The 20,275-nt window shown below is 33.8% G+C and overlaps 1 protein-coding gene across 4 annotated transcripts in view; it reads left to right on the top strand.

Annotated features, from left to right (window-relative positions):
- Nucleotides 1-20,275, top strand: part of CEP290 (centrosomal protein 290) — a 54,447-nt gene that overhangs the window by 5,476 nt on the left and 28,696 nt on the right. For 3 of the 4 annotated variants that reach the window (XM_071799743.1, XM_071799739.1, XM_071799747.1), the window contains exons 9-26: nucleotides 726-878; nucleotides 1,785-1,967; nucleotides 2,327-2,416; nucleotides 2,491-2,613; nucleotides 4,443-4,566; nucleotides 5,089-5,261; nucleotides 5,776-5,938; nucleotides 6,602-6,702; nucleotides 6,795-6,882; nucleotides 7,358-7,470; nucleotides 10,504-10,588; nucleotides 11,939-12,081; nucleotides 12,638-12,802; nucleotides 13,620-13,769; nucleotides 14,826-14,941; nucleotides 16,801-16,903; nucleotides 18,508-18,738; nucleotides 19,241-19,414. In XM_071799743.1, coding sequence (XP_071655844.1) covers nucleotides 726-878; nucleotides 1,785-1,967; nucleotides 2,327-2,416; nucleotides 2,491-2,613; nucleotides 4,443-4,566; nucleotides 5,089-5,261; nucleotides 5,776-5,938; nucleotides 6,602-6,702; nucleotides 6,795-6,882; nucleotides 7,358-7,470; nucleotides 10,504-10,588; nucleotides 11,939-12,081; nucleotides 12,638-12,802; nucleotides 13,620-13,769; nucleotides 14,826-14,941; nucleotides 16,801-16,903; nucleotides 18,508-18,738; nucleotides 19,241-19,414 — 2,478 coding nt within the window. The remainder of the gene's footprint in view (nucleotides 1-725; nucleotides 879-1,784; nucleotides 1,968-2,326; nucleotides 2,417-2,490; nucleotides 2,614-4,442; nucleotides 4,567-5,088; nucleotides 5,262-5,775; nucleotides 5,939-6,601; nucleotides 6,703-6,794; nucleotides 6,883-7,357; nucleotides 7,471-10,503; nucleotides 10,589-11,938; nucleotides 12,082-12,637; nucleotides 12,803-13,619; nucleotides 13,770-14,825; nucleotides 14,942-16,800; nucleotides 16,904-18,507; nucleotides 18,739-19,240; nucleotides 19,415-20,275) is intronic. The other variant, XM_071799741.1, reaches the window with a different exon arrangement.

Here is a 20,275-nt window from a genome sequence, read left to right as displayed (position 1 = left end):
TCCTACTATGCATTAATTTGGTCTGGATTTTGTGTTTTGAATTGTTAGTATTTTTCTTAGAGACTATTGACAAATAGATTGGGTTGATATGAGACAAGAATCAGCTTATGCTTGCTGCTTTTGCTAAGATCGTCTGATTGGTTAAAATAAAATTATAAAAAGTCAGAAGTTAGTATAGCAATAAATGCAAAAGGAGTTAACATTCTTCATTATTGGACTTGTTCTCATAGTCATTCTCTTGAAACTTTGTTTCCAGCTGCTTTTAGAAAAAAATGCATGGTTCGTGGCATTTAGTACCTGTAGTCTTGGCATCTGAGAGAATAAAACAAACACCAAAAGTTAAAATAATGTCATGGATGGAAACCTTGAGAATCGTCCCTCAAAATACCTTTTTACATGGGGGTGTGTGTGTATTTATATGCATGCACAGGTACACAGAAAACTCTATTTTATTTTGTCTCTCTGTTGATTCCTATTTAGTCTTCCTAAAGCAAAGATAATTTCTAATATTTTTCATACTTTGTTCTCTTGGTCTTGTTCTCTCCTTTTTAATCCGAAGAAAAAACGCATGAAGAAAAAGGTGAGGCTTCTAAGTTCTTTAAAAGCAGACTGTAGGAATTTGGATGAGTTTTGTCTTAGCTCTTTGTGTTAGCTTGCTAGGAAAGCAACAACTTTGTCTTGAACTCTTCAAAACCAGATTTAAGTTTGGATTGCTTTCTGTGCAGAATGAACAGTTGCGTCAGGATGTAGTTGACTATCAGAAGCAAATAGATTCTCAAAAAGACACAATTCTGTTACGAAGAGAAGAGGATTCTGATTACAGATCACAGCTGTCCAAAAAGAACTTTGAACTTGTCCAGTATTTGGATGAAATTCAGGTAAAATCTGCACATGTTGTTGAATATTTCTTAGACTGTTACGAACAATAGTGTTTTTCACAAAGCTATGCCAATTTCTTTCTCAAGTCATGTGGAGTAAGGGAATTTGGAATACAACTGGGTTCTGTGATGTATTGGTGTGGTTTAACTCCAGCTGGCAACTAGGACAACGCAGCTGCTTGCTCAGTTCCCCCACCAACCTCCCAAAGTGGGATGGGGGAGAGAATCAAGAGGGAAAAAAACCCTCATGGGTTGCAGTAAGAACAGTTTAACAGGACAGCAAAGGAAGAAGTAATGATAATAATAACAGAGTGTCCAAAACAAATTATGCACGATGTAATTGCTCACCACCAGTGACACCAATAGCCTGTAGGTTCCCAAGCAGCAGTATTTGCCCCCCAACTAACTCCATTTCACATATGGAGCATAACATCATATGGTCAGGAGCACCCCTTTGGCCAGCTTGAGTCATCTCATGTCATGTTGTGACTTTGCTCCCTTCCACCTTCTTGTGCACATGGTAGAGCATGGGAAGCCACAAAGTCCTTGACTACCCTGCAATAACCAAGACATCAGTATGTTATCAACATTCTTCTCTCACTAAATCCAAACCACAGCACCATGCCTGCTATTAGAAAGAAAATCAACTCTGTCCCAGCTGAAATGAGGACATGCATATACTTCGCATTTGTGAATCTGACATAAGTAGTGAAGTTACAGGCAACTGGAGATGTGTCTTATATTTGCTGTTAAGGTGTGTTGAAATCGATGATCTAATACTCTCTCTGATGATGTAATACTCTCTTCTGTGCAAATTTCATGTAAGACTTTTAAGTCTTACATTTAAGGTAGCTATCAATTAGTGCTTATTCAGGTCTTAAGATGTGCACTTCTTTAATTTTGCAGAATTTAACTGAAGCCAACGAGAAGTTAGACATTCAAAACCAAGAACTGAGGAAGAATCTTGAGGAATCAGTGCAAGAAATGGAGAAGATGACTGATGAATATAACAAAATGAAACTAATTGTGCAACAATCTGATAGTGTTATGGATCAGTTAAGAAAAGAGAAAGAACAGTACAAATTTCAAGTAGGAACTGACTCTGATATTATTGAATGTATTTTTCTGTGTTTTATATTGTATTTTCATATTTTGGGTTAAATTTAAAAAAACATTTAACATATCAAGAACACATGCTCTACTGAAATAGCTTTCTAAAAGTAGTGTGATCTTTAAATTTGGGGCAAATTTTAAAATTTGACTGCAGATTATGAAATTTTTCTGTACAAAATGTTAGTCATACTCTGTTCATAAGAGTCATCACCTTTCCTTGCTGCTATAATGCTAATCTGTTAAATTGTATGTACTTGATGTACTGTGTTTGTACATATACACTGGTTAAGCAAAATATTTTTGTGATATGATGTTCATTCAAATGGCATTTCTAGGTTCAGGACCTTTCAGATCAGCTGAAAGCAAAAACTGAGGAAGATGATCCACTCATGGCAGCTGTGAATGCAAAAGTTGAAGAATGGAAGGTACTTTTTAATGCTTTTTAATTATTTTTCGGAATTATTTTATGTGTTCTGATAGTATTTTATCCTCGTTTCAGAAAATCTTAGCTTCAAAAGATGATGAACTCCTGGAGTATCAGCAAATGTTGATTAACTTGAAAGAGAAAATTAAAACGGCCCAACTTGATGTAGACAGAAACAATATACTGGCCCTTCAGCAGGTACAGTTGATGTGAGAAATTACATACATAGAAATTACCATTCACTAAATATGCTAGTGACCAAATGATTATTTAGTCTTTCATAGTTTGCAGATACCAGAATATGTATTATTTATGTTTGAGAATTATAAGACAGGTTGATTCATTCCACTGCCAAGTGAGCTTAATAGACAATGCACAAAGGAACTTCTCTTGCTATATGTATGAGCTGAGGGCTTGGTAGTTGGTTCTGTTATTTTCATATTTACCTTTTCTAACTATAAGTAGAATGATTGCTTTAAGCATCCATAATTTAATGTTTTTGAATTATAGCTTAATTCCTGTCCTCTAAATTTGTTAGTCAAGGAAGAGTCTTAAATAGCATTTAATTTTCTGTGTTTCTTTGCCTCGCTTGATGTCGTAATGTTAAGTCTGTGGTTCAGGCCATGATAGAGCTAGCTGAATGTGAGTGTCATATTCATGCAAAATTACATAGTTCGTTATGATTTTGAATTTCCCCACTTACTTGGAAAACATAAAAAAAGAGTAAATAAATAATGCAGTCCATTAGGAATGCTGACATATACATTATGGGAAGCATACTGTATGACACCAGGATGATTTCCTGCTTTCCTTCAAGTTTTTTAGATAAATGTGTCATGACATTTGTGTTACATGTCAGGGCCTTGTAAACTGAGCAGTATGGTGAGATATATTTTGCAGTCTTCCAAAATTAGGAACAGAGGCCTTCTCAGGAGAAAACAAACCTTAAGCACAAATCAGCCTGTGATGATCAGAAGAGGAAGACAGCTGAAAGTGACTTCGATAAACAGTTGCAAAGTCTGGTTTTAGCTGACTTAGATGGCTCTAGAGGTTTCTTTTTTGGATGACTGTCACTAGCATGACATTTTGAACAGTTTTGTGGAAATTAGCATATTTTTAAAGCAGACACTTAAAAATTAAATCAAGTTACTGCACTGTGCTCTAACTCAAAATAGACTGAGCTTGTTATGGTTCAATGTATGTTAACATTCTTCAGGGTTATTTTTAACTCTTCACAACTTTCCTAAACTCTTTGCCTTTACCTTTGAAATGCGCTTACATTTGTCCTCTTAAGAAAGCCAGTGCTTTTGTTTTTCATAACATTGTTATAAAGTAAGGATGGCAGCTCTTGAGGTTTTTCATTTATAATTACTTTCTGTAACCTTTTTCCAAGTCTCTTTTTTCTATTTTTCCTCTTCTTTTTTAATCACAGAAAAATTAACATTAAGCTTTGTGATATTTCTAAATTTCATGTATAAGCACAGAAATAGTCTAATATAAATAGAAGTCACTTGCACAGTCTGTGTGTACTTATGGATGTATATGCATGCAAAACAAGGTGTGATATGAATTTTTAAAAGTTGGATGACTTACTGAAAGGCAGTCTGCAGTACAGGTGTCATGTATGATGGATCGTTAGTCCTCGCAGTCTTGAACTTGGATCTTTTGGTTGCCACTGTCAATTGTTTATGACAAAGCTGTAAGAAACCTGTATCGTCTGAAACTTTTAATCGTACTCTTAGAGAAATGTTCTGTTTAAAACTGATATACTAAAATACTGCTTTTATTTCTGTGTGTGTTTGAATACTTTGTTTTTACTCTGTTATTTTTCCTGCTTTGCCTTAAAATACCCAACTTCTAGACAATATCTGAACTCTATGTTGTAAGTACAGTATATTTGATGTTCTATCAATTGTTTTGTGTTAGCTGCTTTTAATTTTTTATTTACTGTGTGGTGGTGTATATTGGTAGCTTGCCTGTCAGCAAAGAAGAATTCATTAATGGAATTTCTGGTTTTGTGTGTGTAGGGTGTGCAAGAGAGAGATGCTCAGATAAGATTGCTTACTGAACAAGTTGAACAGTACACCAAAGAAATGGAACAAAATGCATTTATTATTGAAGAATTAAAAAATTATCTCCAAAAAGATAAAGGTAACGTGACAATTTTATTTTAATATCTATGGAAAGGAAAATAAGGAAACACAAATATACTGTGCATTCTTTATTCTCTAGAAATACAGAAAAAATATTTGCAGTATTTGAGTACTATTAGTATCTATTTATTTTTGTTCATTTCTGTTTATTAAACGTTAGTGAAGAGTTAAAATTTATTTACGATACTTCGGTGGGTTTTACAGGTAGTAGAGTGTCTAATAAAACTATAGCCAGCCTGTAAAGGTTAGAGCATAGCGTATAAGATTTCAGTTCTATCAAGAATTGCAAACGAGTAGTAGCATACAATTCAAAATAAATTCTGATGTCCCTTTCATGCACTAGCTTCTTACAAATATTATTTGAATGAATGATTAGGAAAAAAAACTCTCACATATAGTCTTTTAGAATGGAAAATTAAGATCTCCTTTACAACATAATCTGAAGTATTTTTTCTTGGTTAGTGGCTAATAGCAAGAATTCCTGGTTGAATTGTAAACAGATCAAGATTTTTCTTTCCAGGTCACCCATCTCTTGCTCAGCAGAATCATATTGGGGATATGCAAGAAAAGTTAAAGATGCTAGAAGAGAGAACTAAGGAGGCTGAGAAATCGGCAGAATTAGCAGAAGCAGATGCCAGAGAAAAGGACAAAGAGCTTGTTGAGACTTTGAAACGAATGAGAGACTATGAACAGGTAAACAACTTGTCAGAATGAACAAGATATTTAATCATATTTTTAGGAGATCAGTTTTTCCTTCCATTTTTGTTGACTCTGTTCTAGTTAGAAATGAAATGAGTGACTTTTGATGCCAATTTTTTCCTTTTATTTCATAGTAGCATTTAGTGGTCATTGCATGTGTTAGCCACGCTTAACAATTTTTAGAAGTTGTCAGTTTTAACATATTCATCTGTGCTTTTGAAGTCCATTGAACAGTAATTGAACACTTAAGATAATGATTCTTCAAGGGATCATGTAGTCAGAGGACTTGGTTTTGAAATATGCAGAGATTCCTCTGTAGTCAAAAGACAGATTTGTAGGATCTGCTTCTTATTCAGTAACTTTTTTCATTAAGCATAGTGCAGAAGAGTGATACAAGTTGAAAAACATTTTTTCTTATCTGTGTAATGATGAAAGACAGATTCATAATTTACTTTCGTACATCTTCTGTTGGTTGTATTGTTTTAACTTTCCATTTGGGTTTTTACAGGGAATATATGGTTTGGAAGAGGCTGTTGCTGAAATAACGGATTTAAAAAAGCAAATCAAAATACGAGATCATGAGATTGAAACCTTAATTAAGGAAGTCAATAAACTTGAAATTAAAATAAATGATTTTCTTGATGAAAATGAAGAACTCAGAGAGCGCTTAGGTATGCTATATCCCTTACATTTTCAATTATTGGTTGTGTAAGAATTGAAATAACATTACATCATGGAAATCTATTACTATACCAAGTAACTAATGGGAAATAATTTTGTATATTCTGCTAATATTTGCAAGTAGTTTTAGTGAGTTAGCATTTAGTGCATGGACGTACACGACTATAAACTTGAATGTATGGGACTAAAGTTGGCCTACAGGTTGCTTTGAAGAAAGTAAGAGGATAGGTTTTGTAGTGCTTTTTTTGTTTTGATTCCTATTTGACTCTACACTGCCTAATTATTTTCATAATATGGTATCTGGAAACCATAAGATATGGAAGTTGTAATGCTAGATTGAAAAACACACAGAAAATTTTGGACAGGCTTATTTTTACATAGAAGCATCTAAACATGAATATAGCTAATTTTAGGTGGCATTTTATTGCATTTTGTCTTTTGAGTAACTGAAGTAAAATTATGCTTTCTTCTGGTGTTATTACATGGAGAATAAGATGTATGTATAAATATACAAATATATTTATTCAGCTATCAACATTTTTTTAATTCTACTTGACTAGTTATGTTCTGATTTAAATTAACTGCATTCTAGTGATTACTAGCTTTAATGTTTCTCTTTAATGAATAATTATACAGCATATTCTGTGTTTTAGGTCTTGAGCCGAAGACAATGATAGATTTAAATGAATTCAGAAACAGCAAAGCACTGAAGCAGCAGCAATATAGAGCTGAAAACCAGATTCTTTTGCAAGAGGCAAGTGATAAATCCTATTTTTGTATAAGAGCTACACAACAAAAATATATTTGAACAAACTGAAATACTGATCTGTGAATAATAATATGCAGATTGAAAGACTAGAAGAGGAAAGAATTGAACTGAAAAAACAGATTCGTAAGTTGGCTCAGGAGAAAGGAAGAAGAGTTGCAACAACAGGTGGGATTTTTTTGATTATAAACTGTCTTTTCAAAACTGTCTATACTTATTAATGTAGCTATGTTATATTTAATCATTTGTTTAAATTACAAGGCTAAATACATTTCATTTAATATGTAGGAAGAGGTGCATGAGTTTGTATTTCCATAGTCTTACAGCCCAGTAGCTTTTTGACTTGTGATGGGTAGTAATGCATCATTGAGAACTGTGTCACTGGCTTGCAGTTCTTAGATGCAGTATGATCTCATTCTGATTTCCAGTAAATATACATAATGTATATGTTTCAGAAATCTTACAGTTCCAATTCTGTGCCACCCTGGGAAACATAATGTGCTCAAATGGAAAGGTTTACAATTCCTTTCTTTGTAGGTAGAAAACTAGAACTCAGATATACTGAATGGAATATATTCCCTTGCTTGGAGACAACTTAAAAATTGATAACCCTTTATTTACTTCTACCTTTACTTGCAAGTAGTATCGGATGCTGCTGATGTGCGGATAACTGATAGCTTTACTGAAGAGAAGGAGATGGATAAGAGGAAGTTTGATTTCTTGAGCACGCGTGATACTGCTGAGGTAAAAGCAAAGGTAGGTTCATAAAGCAGGTTCATAATAAAAATGTTATTTTGTAAATTTCAAATATTTCAATAGGTGCTTTTATTAACTGCTTTGAAAAATTTTAGAATGAGCAAATATCTTGTAGAAGACTAATGAGTATTCTATATTTTCTGTGAATATAGGCTAGAAGTTTGTGTAACATGGAAGGGAGAAACACAATTGCAGATAGAGAAGCACCAGTTAGACTTTTGAAGTCAGAGAAAGATATAGCTGAAAACAGGAACGCTGTGGGAAATCTACCTGGAAGAACTGGCATGCTTGAACATTTACATCACTTGGAAAAAAATGAGAATAATTCTTCAGTTCATTTAGGTTCAAAACATGTGACAGAGTGGCAGCTCGTTAATGACAACTGCAGTTCTGAAACTCTTAGTATAAAAGAGCTTTTCATATCATCAGAGCTACAGTTTACAGAGACATCAGAGATAACACATTATACAAACAATAGAGAGATGTCAGAGGACTACACAGGTTCGTTTTCTGCTCATCAGCAAGTGTGTCAGACCTCAGAGGTAAATAATCAAAATTACAGAAACAAACCATCTTTTCACAACGAAGTCCCAATGATTTCTAATGCAGACCAAGCAGGTCAGGAAAGTTTTTGCCAAGGACAGTCTCTCAGCGAAAACTCTCTGATCCATTGCACATCTGATCTTGGAAAGCCACTAATGCACAAAACACAAATAATGACATTGAAGGGTAAGCAACACTATTCACAAGTAAAGTTTTCTGATTTAACTATCTCACAAGAACACAGAGAAGGAAATGAATGCCTAACAGAATTGTCACAAGTGAAAACTTTGGAAAGTGGACTTGAAAACGGACAATCAGAATGCTCAGGTCAGGTAGATCCTGTTGAAAACCTCATAGAGCAACTGAAGAGAGAAATAGCACTTCTTAGAGCACAGGTGAGACACCAATATAGTATGTATATGTTTATATCTCTTGCAAGTATTTAAAAGATAAGTTCAAATAATAAAGATGTGTTAGTTTACTTTCATCTTTATTAATTAAAGCTATAGGGTAGTTCTAATAGAATGGCACATTTTTTCTTCAAATAAAGTGCCAAGTTATTAATTTGCAGATTATTTGTTGACATAGGGTTGAAAAGTGTAGGCACATACTTTAATTCTGTCAGTTTGCACAACCATGCACACATACATAGATGGGTACAAAGAGAGCACAATTTTCATTCTAAGACCTTTGACACATCTGTGTAAACAAAGTGCTCATCACTTTTCTTATTAGCCCATACAGCCTTGCATCTCATACAGATCAGTTGTTGCGACTGTATTTTAAACAACATAGTTTGAGGATTATTTTTTTAAACTGTTTTAAATAAATACAGAGAAATTCAAATGGTAGTTTACAAGCATTATTTGAATGAAGTAGGAACTGAATCAGTCCTTTGGTATGAAAGACAGAAGATGAAGTTTATGTTAAAAGATGCACATGTTATTTGACTATAGGACATCTCCTACCTCCAGAGAGGTAAAACCTGTACACCTCCAGATGGTGTAAAGTTAGACTTTTGGAATGAAAAAGATTTCCACCTGGGAAACCTCTAAGAAGTTCCTGAATTGGTTCTTCTATCATTTTATCCATTTCCCTGCCAACTGACAATGTATATCTGTTTTCAGGAAAAAAAATATTTCCAAGGAAAAATTCCATTATTCATTAAAATGATCTCAAACGATCAAATATTTTAGGGTCTCAGAAGGGTTTTTGAAAACTTTTTATAAATCAGTGAAAGCATTGGCTGATTTCAAGATGCTTGCTGTGATTTCTTTTATTCATATGATAAGTCATGTAACTTAGTCATGTAGCTTCCTAAATCGGTATCTTGAAATGCTGTTAGTTTTCTGTATAGTGGAGGATATTGATTTGATTGCTAGAGATATATTTGGTGCATGGATCAAGCCAATGTTTCTGAGTCTCAGAGACTTCTGCTCTGTGTCACACTGTTGTTCCAACTGCTACATGACCCAAAAATATCTTTTCCTAGACAGTGTTATGTGGGATACACATTGTGTATTTTTTCCAGTGAATCCATCTCTGTTGCCATTGCATTTCAAACAGGAGATTCATATGTGGACTGGGAAATTTTCATGAAGGCACACACCAAATTTGAAAAAAGGCTGGGACTACAACGGTAGATTGCTAAAATTAGCATCTGTGTATTTTTTGACTGGGAGAAACTATCTAAGAATGTGATGAAGAAACATCATGGTTACAATGTATAAGATAAGCAAATAGGTCTTTCCTATCTTTAACTGAAATATTTTGAAACTGATGGCATTTTTTATGAGCTCATTGAGCTGTGTAATTGGTCAATGGAAAGTACAAGTCTATATAGATCAGGCTTTTGTCAATTATACAACAGTTTTTCCATGCTACATGAGTATGCTTTGCTGTTGCGATTTCTCCTAAAACATTGTATTAGCCAGCTGCGGAATGAGTAATGCCTATATAATTGCATTTTAAGTAGAAAAGAAGTGTGTGTATATCTATATATATATATACACATATAGGAAGATAAGTCATGAAAATATATAAATATTTTTGCATATAAATGGAGACAGAATCTAATAACTTACCAATTTTTTTTTTTTTTTTTAGAATGAGCAGATATCCAAAGATTTGTTGATCAAGAGTATGCTAAATAGTTATACAGAATTAAATCTTGAAAGATGCAGAAGCCAGGCAGTGCAGGTAGTAGAAGGCTTTTTAAAAAACAAAGCAGGATAAATATTTCTATAAAGTTTATAAATGGTTTAAATAGTTTTTTCCTGATAAATTCGTTGCTGTGAAGATGACTCTATTTCTTTGATTTTTGCCTTCTATGTAACACCTCATTTTGGTTCACATACTATGTAATTTCACTGTTGAATAGATATGTATTAGCAGTATTTTAAAGTGTTTATTCCATAGGTTCTTAATGAAAATTATAATATTAAAATTCATAAATTACAATTTTTGAGTCTTTTTTGTTCTTTTCTTTAGAATGAGTACCTTGCAAATGAATTAAGCAGGAGAGAGAGAGAGTTGGAAGAGAACAGGACTGTAATAGCCAAATTTCAATCTAAATGTAAGTTGCAACCTGTTTTAAAACTAGTGAATATTATAAGGTGCCTGCAGATAGTTTGCTTATTTAGTTTTTCTGCTTCTGTGTTTGTGTCCACGAATATCTGACTTTACAGATTGTTTTAAATGCAGTTAACTTTGGTATCCTAACAATGACAGAATATGTACATAAAAGGCTATTACATAATCATTCTGATATACTTCTAACTGTGGAAATTGTGGTTGTGAATTGGTCCAGGTGTCAACACAATGATTGCAAAACAAGGCAAATGCCATTTATCAAACTGGAATTTCTTTAAATTCTCATTAATGACTGCCTATTTTTAAATGTTGTGGTTATATTAATGCATATCTTTGTATGTTGGGTAAACACATATATAGTGTTGCTAATTTTAAACTTAAATTAGTGATAGTACATAAAACGTAGTTTATTCACACTAAATACATTAAACTAGAATCTCTTATGTTTTTCCTTCCTGAACCAGACCTAATAAGGGCTTTAAGTCTGTAAATGATCCCAGTTATAGCAGTTATACAATTTACTTGTGTCATTGTAGTGCTTTTCTGGCTCCAAGGGCATCTGGGAAATTAAACCCGCTTGCTGCTTATGTATGTATATGTGTGTTAGCTGAAGTGCACTGATTGCAAACTCTGAAATATAAATAATGCTAATTTCTCTAGACAAGAATCTTATTTTTTTCTCAAAATAGGCTTGGTGAAACTGCTCAAACTGCTTCAAATGTTGCAGTTCACTCCTGGGTATTCAGAACAGCCATATTGTTAAGGGAATGTCCTGACAGGTTTGAGGGGTTTTTTTGAAGTTTCCAGGCTTCTTGTTATGTGCTGGAAACTCTGGACTTCCACTGAGAAATTAATGGTGGCAGGAAAACTCTGTGTCTTGAGAGTCCTTACTACAGCCAAATAATTTAAATGTTCTTTTTTTTTTTTTTCTTTTCCCCCAGTCTGCAGCAGGAGATCAGGCAATTCCTATATACTTTGTTGTTATACCTGAACGTTTCCAAGATAGACACATTTCTGGATTTGTGTCTGACTAGACAGGCTACTAAAGAGGTGAAAAAAAGTGGCAGGAAACGTTGAAAGCAAGAAGGTTCAATATAGTTAAATGTGTTCCCGTGAAACTTTTCATTATTGTTTTGTTGGTATTTCTCCAGCAAAATACACTCTGTGGATGCTCCTAGCAGCTTTACTTTTAGCTTCCTAATTGGTTATTGTCTGTATGTAACGTCAACATTCTTTTCATATATGAAATCAACAAGTATTATGATGAAGTGTACTAGGGAACCTTAAGTCATTTTTTCAGTGCTTTTAGACACATTTACAATTTTTATTACAGTAAAAGAACTATCAGAAGAGAATAAACAACTTGAACAAGGAATGAAAGAAATATTGCAAGCTGTCAAGGAAATGCAGAAGGATCCTAGTGTGAACGGAGGAGAAACAGCCTTAACAATTCCTAGTTTGGATCGTTTAGTTAATGTAAGCTTACTTTCTAAAGTATTATTTAGCTTTATAGGATTTAGAGGCTTTTTTCCCTCAATTATTGGGTTATTGTATAATTAAATAATAGCTTTAGTTACAAGTAGGAGTACTTAGTGTGATATCTCTTTAAAAATGCAAATTAAAAATATAGAGCAACAAGAAATTGCCAATAAAAAATTTTTAGAAAATCTTCATCTGGATAGCATAAAACTGTCTTTGGAAGTTTATTGGCCCAGTCGTAAAGCTTAGGGAAAAATTTGTTTGCATGTCTTTTATCTCTATGGGACCTGTGGGAAATTTTTAAGAAAAATTCTTTATTAAAATATTTTACAAAAAGAAATCAGTGTTTTGACAGGAAAATTTAAACTTCTAAATCACAGTCTATGGCAAGTATATAATCAGGAAACTGATAAGTAGATTTAAAAATGTTAACATGTCATGCTTTTTTGGTAATTTCATGTAGTCTAAACTTAAGGGCACCAGTTTACCATGAAAAAAGAAAGCTTTTCTGTACTTTTTCTCTGGATTGTTAATTAAATGTTTACTGCATTAGGCAATGGAGTCAAAGAATTCAGAGGGAATCTTTGATGCTGCTGTGCACTTGAAAGCTCAGGTTGACCAGCTTACAGGAAGAAATGAAGAATTAAGACAGGAACTGAAACAAGCTCAGAAGGAGGCAACAAATTTCTCTAATCAGCTGGCAAATGCAAATGAAAAGGTATGCAATTTATTCTATACAATTTATTTTGTACTTGAGACATGACTGCTCTGGTAATTTAGAATAAAACCACACAATCTATAAGATACTCATTTTACCTTAGGTGAACAATGTAATTATATAAATTTATGTATTGGATCTAACAATTGTCCATTTTAAGTTCAGATCTTACTCTTCTTAATGTTACTTTATTCTTGGAATATTCTGTCATGTTAAACACCGAGCTTGCCTATCTTTTGAGGAAAGTTGTGCCCAAAAAATCTCACAGACTTCTTTCTTCAAAAAGCCAGTAGTCTTGCATTTGTTATTTATTAATAGTGTTCTAAAGTGATGAATCGTTCTCTAAAATCCTGTGTCTTGTGGAATGCTTCTTCCAAGGCCAGAATGAGGCCTTTTATGTACTGTTAGAGAACCAGAGAGCTTTTAAGAAGTTAAATGGAAAGGCAAAGATTTGTTTAGAATAAACCATCAAATATCCACTGCAATAATTCTGTCCAAAACTTAATCTTTTCAGAAGGAATAGAAATGCACTGCGTTTTAAAGAATTTGTAATAAAACTGTGGTGAATCCTGAGGTGTGTGAAGCTGCCCTGACTGGTGGAGTAATTTGATAAATGTGGCTTAAGATTTTATGCATTTAATGATTTATGGAATCACAGCATTTTTAAAAGGTTACTTTAGAGTTTGAATACTAAGTGAAAGTGACTTAGGTTGTTAATAACAACTGATGTAGCACAAGAAAACAATATATTTGCCACTAGTGATTTTTTTTTAATTGAATAGCCGGAGCTACTTCACATTTTTGTTTTTTTCTTTAGATTGCACAACTGACAAATGAAATTTCCCTATTACGTCAGTCAGAAGGTGCCAATATTGTCTTCCAAACAGTGAATCTTCCTGAAGGAATGGGTCCGTCAAGTGTTAATATGATTAATTCTCTGAATGAATATTTGTTACGTCTTATACAGGTAACTGATTTCTCCTTGATAACAAGAATATTTGCAACATATAGCTAATTCCCTGCAAAATCTAGTGCCACGCCATGTATGGACATTGGAGAACTCTCCAAAATTACTTTGAAGTTCTGACATTCAGTAAACTCTTCAGGCTCTTCTAGTTTTTGTTTTTTTTTTTTTTTTTTTTTTTGTTTTTGTTTTTGTTTTTGTTTTTATTTTTTTTTTCTAAGTTGTAAGGATTTTGCTGTATTGTAAACCTAGAAGGTAATACTTAATTCAGTTTTTGACAACAGTTCAGATTTTATTTTTCTTATTTGAATATTTGCCCACCCTTCTACTTCTGCAGTTGTACTTTTTCTATAAGAAATTCTCTCTTACTGCTGTCTAGATTCCACACGTGAGTCCACATGTGCCAATCCTGTTTTTCTCTGTACAGAAAAGGTCTCTATTTATTTAGTATATGAATTTTCATTCCATTATTTATTGAAAATATGTGAACATTTGTAAAAAGAGGCTTAAATACATTGAATCCAAGATCAGTGATTCCCATGGGAAGCCGAGCAGACGAGCATATAGTGAAGAATTGACTCTTTGAGAATTGGAGTAAAAAGAACTTACCTTTTTATTATTATTAAATTATTTTGTTCTATCTTTGATCACTTTCTTTTTGTTGATTAGAGAATATTTTTCAGCTGTATATGATCATAAAGTAGAAGAGTGTTTGGGAACATGAGAAGAAAACATTGCTTTCCATTTTGACATTCAATTAGTATTCTTTATGGACTAGCAACATGTCATGGTGTTTTGAACTTTGAGGGCTGTAATCCACAATGAAATTATGCACTATTTCACACCTATTCATATGAATGCCAAAGTTTACTGGACTTTTTTTTCATCTGCTGCTTCTTAAGAAAATACACATTTTATATCTGCGGTTCCCACAGTTCATGACAGCAGCATCTATCATGAAAAACACCAGGGAGAATTGGCATTTTGATGACTCCTTTCATGTTTAAAACCTATATTAATCACTTCAATATTTTTATTTATTTGGAAAATAATAATTAGGAACTGGAAAATAAAGAACAGCTACTTAAACAATTAGAAGACGCAGTAGAGGACTACAAGCGAAAATTTTCAGTAATTCGTCATCAACAAGGCTTGCTGTATAAAGAATATCAAAGGTATTGTTCTCTTTTCTGAAATACAAAAGTTCAACTATCTAATTGTTTAAGAATTTTGAGTGCAAGATTTGCTGCTGGATCAAGGTAGTTCTTTGGTTAATCTCATAAATACTGCTGCTCTTAGATATGGACTCCATATATTTTCTCTAGTCCTATACAGTTTCAGAAAACTCTTAGAAAACATTTTCTGCTGGACTTTTTCATATTGCTTATTTTATGAGGATTGCATTGTGATTTCTGCATCTGATATATTGTATTCTATTAGAATCTGGTATTATGAATGCTTCTGTCTCGGCTTTCAAGGATGGGTCCTACAGTTTTTCTAAGGGGGGAAAAAAAGAAAGCTGATATCCAAATACAGTCACAGATCTCTGTTTCAAAATATCAGCTAGTCATGACTTTTTAGTTGGTTTTCTTTCAGTCTCCTGGTTCCTTTATATGCTTTATTGAATCTAATTTCTGTACAATTCTTCATATGGTGAAAAAAAAAGGATTTTAATCTCTTAGGAGCATAGGGATGAATATGGGAATTTGGTTTCTTCAATTAACAGGCTGATAGTTGGGTCCTCTCTGTCTTTGGATTGGAATGAACAGTCACTGGACAGCTTTTAGAATAAGAGTGTTCTATCTTTTAGGACTTTCTTTGTTCTTTGAATCAGTTAAGACTTCCCAGATAATATTATCTCTCTTTGAGACATTATAGCTATAGCTTTTTGAAAATATTAAAAGTTCTAATGTTCTGCCTCATTAACCTACTAGATCAGGTATCTCCAATCACAGGGGTAAGATGATGATTCAAGGCTCCTTCTCCAAACCTGTTACAGATGGAAGTTAAGGGAGGAGATTCTTTGACTTGGCATCTCGTAAAGATTCACTTTCAGAGCATTTTTTTTCATTTTCCTCCATTATGTTGCATTATGGAAGAAACTAAGAGATATTTGAAGAGAAAATACTGCTTCTGAAATACCCTCGATTATTTGTTTAAACTAGCCTAAATATCCTATGCCATCTATAGGAACTTCCTTATTAGACATATATAAATAGTTTATAGTATTTTTTGTTTTCAAATAAATAAAAGTGGATAGAGGAGAGTAGCTTGGGCCAAAGCAAAGTGGAATCTTTTTATGGGTTTATTTTTTGCTTTTCACTGGAATAGAAAAACTAGGGTGGGAAATTATGTCATTTATGCATCTGAAATAAATTAATGTAATTGAAGGAAAGATTAGCGAAACCACTGAAAAAAAATGAGTTGATATTACAGCCACTGCCTGACCTTTTGTTTAGTTGTCTGACCACTAATGCAGAATTTGGGTGTGGGAAACCAAAGTTTAATTCTGTCCACTTCCTGAGGGAAATTTGAGCCAATATCTTTTAAAGAAAAAGCCAGCTACTATGCCATGGGGAGTTCTTAGAGGATGAGCAAGTAATTTTTTCCATGTGTTACTGTTCTGTTCTGTATGATTAATTAAAAATACTTCACAATCAGCTTAAGTATTCCATCTCTCAGGAATTGCAGAAGCCTTGTTCTCCTTGCAAGTTGTTTCTCTTAGCTAATGAATTTGCAAGTGCTTCATACTAAGGAAACAGTTGTGGAAAAAATCACTGATTATTTGCCAAACCATTTTCTCTACCTGTAAGTCATATCAGCTAAATTATTGGGCACAATTGTGAATACCTGCTGAAATCGACTGGGCTTGGTCTGCTTCAAAAAGGAAAGGCCCGTAGGTTTTTCAGATTACCTTATTGCTAAAAATAAGTATCTTGGTTTGCAATATTTCAGGGTTGCCTTTTTAGTTACAGTTTTAAAAATCATGTAGTCTTTCATCATTCTAAATGAAAATATTTAATTACGGTTTTAGTCAAAAGGAAAGCTGGCAGAAAGAATCAGAAGATATGAAAAAGGAAAAGAAAAAACTAGAAGAGCAAAAAGAACAGGATGCTACAAAAATAAAGGCATATTCTGTAAGTAATTGTGTTGCTTTCATTTTTCAAAAAGGTTTTCATACATAGAACATAGGTTTTAATACAGTACTGTAATTTGTTAGATGGGGGAAATGTTGCAAGGAAAAACTGCTCAATTCAAATCAAATGAGAAGGGAAGTGGTTTATTGATTTACTAGTGGAATGTAAATAACTCGCAATCAGCGAACTATACATTCAGAATTAGTATCAACAGTACAAAAAGTAAATCACAAAATTAAGGCACATAGAAAATCTTACTATAGACTTAATCTCCAAGTACCATTCAGGAATTAATCGCAAATATTTCTCATCCCACACAGCTGTATTCACACCCTGGCCCCTTCAGGTTACAAGCAGACACACCCTTTCCTGAGAGTGCAAGTTCACTTTGCACATGCACATTTTGGGTGTACTCTGGGGTGCTGTGTGCGTGTGGGGGTGCTGCGGTGTTATGTATACCTGTGTGCCTCCCTGCAGTCTGCTGATCCATGTGCTGGTGAGAAATCACCCCAGCACATCACATACAGACACCTGAGGTCTGGGTCCCTGCTTGTTGCACATTTACCACAAGTAAAGTGCTGGCGGTGTCCATGGGGAGGAAGCACTCACACCTGCACAGAGGATGCAGGGACAGAGGGGCAACTTCTGAAGCTGAACTAGGTTATGAGAGCGGCGTTACAACTCTCTTTGCCCACGTGGTTAGAAATTTTCGTGCTGCTTTTATATTAGTTTTCAAACTGGCTACTTGTTTCAAGTCTCTGATTTTATGATTGCTGTTCAATCTGGTTGATTTAAGAAAAACAGGCTTCTTGATCAGAAAAGCCAAATCTTTGCCAGTTGTCACAGAACTAGATTTTTTCATGGGTTCAGGCTTCCAAGATTCAGGAGTTTTTTCTATCTGCATGCTCAGTCTTCATTAGGTTCATAGGAATCTGGGGTATTACAGTTCCCATTTCTACTCCCCGTCTCCTTGGCAAGCTGATGTGTGCAACAGCAAAGCTAAAGCTTACCTCCCTTCTGTGACCTGAGTCGCTGTAGTTCCCTCTCCCCGTTTGCTCCCGCACCTCAGATTTATGCATGCACGCAAACACATGTCCACATACACACAAACACACACGTTTCCAGAGGAGGTGTCCCGTGATTACTGCACAAATATCAGTTTGGCCCTCAAAGTAGGATGTTATTAGTATTTGTTAGGAATTACAGGAATTCTGTTTAGTTTAGAATATTGTTCCAATACATTTTTATTCTAGTAAAAGGGGGGAAGATTGATGAAAATGTATTAGGAGAATTATTTTTGTTCTAAAATTTGAAAATGTCAACATTAACTAAAGTTCCAGTTAATCAGTCAGATGTATTTAGCTTCTGTTCCTTAGAACGTAATGATTTTTAAGATTTATTTTTTTCATTTTCTTATAATAGAATTTTGTATGCTTATGCGTGTGTTGAATGTGTGTATATGTTTTATTAGCAAGAAGAAACCTTTTCAGACAGATCAATGGAATTTTTATACCTAGATTAAAAAATGTACAAGAAAGTTTGTCTACATAATTGAGTTTTACCATATTTCTCTACAAAGCTCTTGTTTAAAAAATATTTTACAGAGTTTACTCAGTGCACTTCAGCTGGATCCTGATGAAACAAAAAAAGTACTTGCAGAAAATAACAGAAAAATAACTGTTTTACAAGTTAATGAAAAGTCGCTGACAAGGCAGTATACCACTTTACTTGAAACGGAGCAGCATCTTAGAAAAGAAAATGAGAAACTAAAGGGTGAAATAACTCAAATGGAGACTGCAGTTATACGGAAGATTGGAAACTTGCAACGATTCAAGGTATAGTTCACAGTAGTATTAGTACACTTTTTTATTTTTCCGGTTTGGCAATAAATACACTTTTAAAAATGGAGGCAGTACCAATTTCTTGAGTGCATTATACCCAAGTGCTTTGTGAAAACATTCTTTATATTTAAATAAGCATCATCATATGAAACCTGTCACTTTTCCTCTTCTGAACTTGCTTCAACAAGCTATTTTTATTGAAAGTGTCATATGAAACCAGGTATTACTTTTTGGCCTTGCAGGTTGCTAGGGCCTATATTTATTGGGTATGTTTTTGACAATGCCTTATGACTGAGAGGCAACTGTTGATAAAATATCAAAGAAATTTTGTCAATGTTTATTGCAAGCAATTTAAAAAGAAGGACGGTAATTTAGTAAAATAAGAGTGTCATGTTAAATTGTTATATTAAGTGGTATTCTTTTTCAATTGAGGTTTTTTTTTTTATTTAGAGATCTAGCAGACCTTAGTAAGCCATTGTGTTACTTATTTTCATAGGAAATGGCTAGCTTTAAGATTGCAGCTCTGCAAAAAGCGTTGGATGGTAGTGTGCCATTGTCTGACCTTGAACTGGCTAATAAGCAGTATAATGCATTAACTGCTAAATACAGAGATATGTTACAAAAAGATAACTTGCTCGTCCAGCGGACAACAAACATGGAACACATGGAGGTAATGTTTGCATTATGTTTGAACCCTAGGGGTAAGAAAAACCTCTTATATGTTCATTCTGCATTGTTTTTCATTCTTACTTAATAGAAAGATAGAATGTAAGTCCCAGTGCTAGAACTACTGGTTACAACAGCTTCATATTGGGTGTGAGATGTTGGAGCCAGTCTTGCTGTTGCTATTGAATTTTAATTTGCTTATCTGGTATTTTTCAGTGGATTAAGAAACACATACGGCGTCTCAGATTTTATTTCAGTAGGCATACATAAAAGCATTTTTTATAATTGCATTGGTGGATTTGGTTTTGTTCTTTGTTTGCTTTTTAAGTTAAGCTCTGGGTATGTTCCCTCACAAAGTGTTTTTAGTTATTTGACTACCAAAATGAGGCTGTCAGAAGGAATATTTGGTATCATCTTCAGTTTAGGAGGTCATAAGGAAAGTAGAATGAGTGTAAACACTTTCAAAGCTTCCTCTCAAAGTGCGTGCTCTTACTAATTCCTGACTTACAAGAATGAAATGTTCAGTTACAAAAGGCAGTAAGCATTAGGAATTTTACTTCCATAAAAAAGTAACTAACCAAAGATTGTTCACAACGTGTTTGCAAAATGTCACAGAGCCTGCAAATACATAACTATTACTTTGTACTTTTATTTTCAAGTAGAAGGGAGCTTCTTTTCAGAACTGTGAAGCTGCCTTCAAAGATATGTTACTAGTACACACTTTCTATTAATGTCAAAAATAACAGTCCAAGAAAGTAGTAACCAGTAATTAGAAGTCATGTCCTATTCTTATCTGTTGGGTTTCTGTGGTTGACAAAGGGTTGAATACATGTGGTGGGTAAACTTAGTGAACTATTAAATTTGT

This window comes from Patagioenas fasciata, chromosome 1, assembly GCF_037038585.1.
Source record: "Patagioenas fasciata isolate bPatFas1 chromosome 1, bPatFas1.hap1, whole genome shotgun sequence".
Classification (NCBI taxonomy): Eukaryota; Metazoa; Chordata; class Aves; order Columbiformes; family Columbidae; genus Patagioenas; species Patagioenas fasciata.
This window is presented reverse-complemented; position numbering and strand designations above follow the sequence as displayed.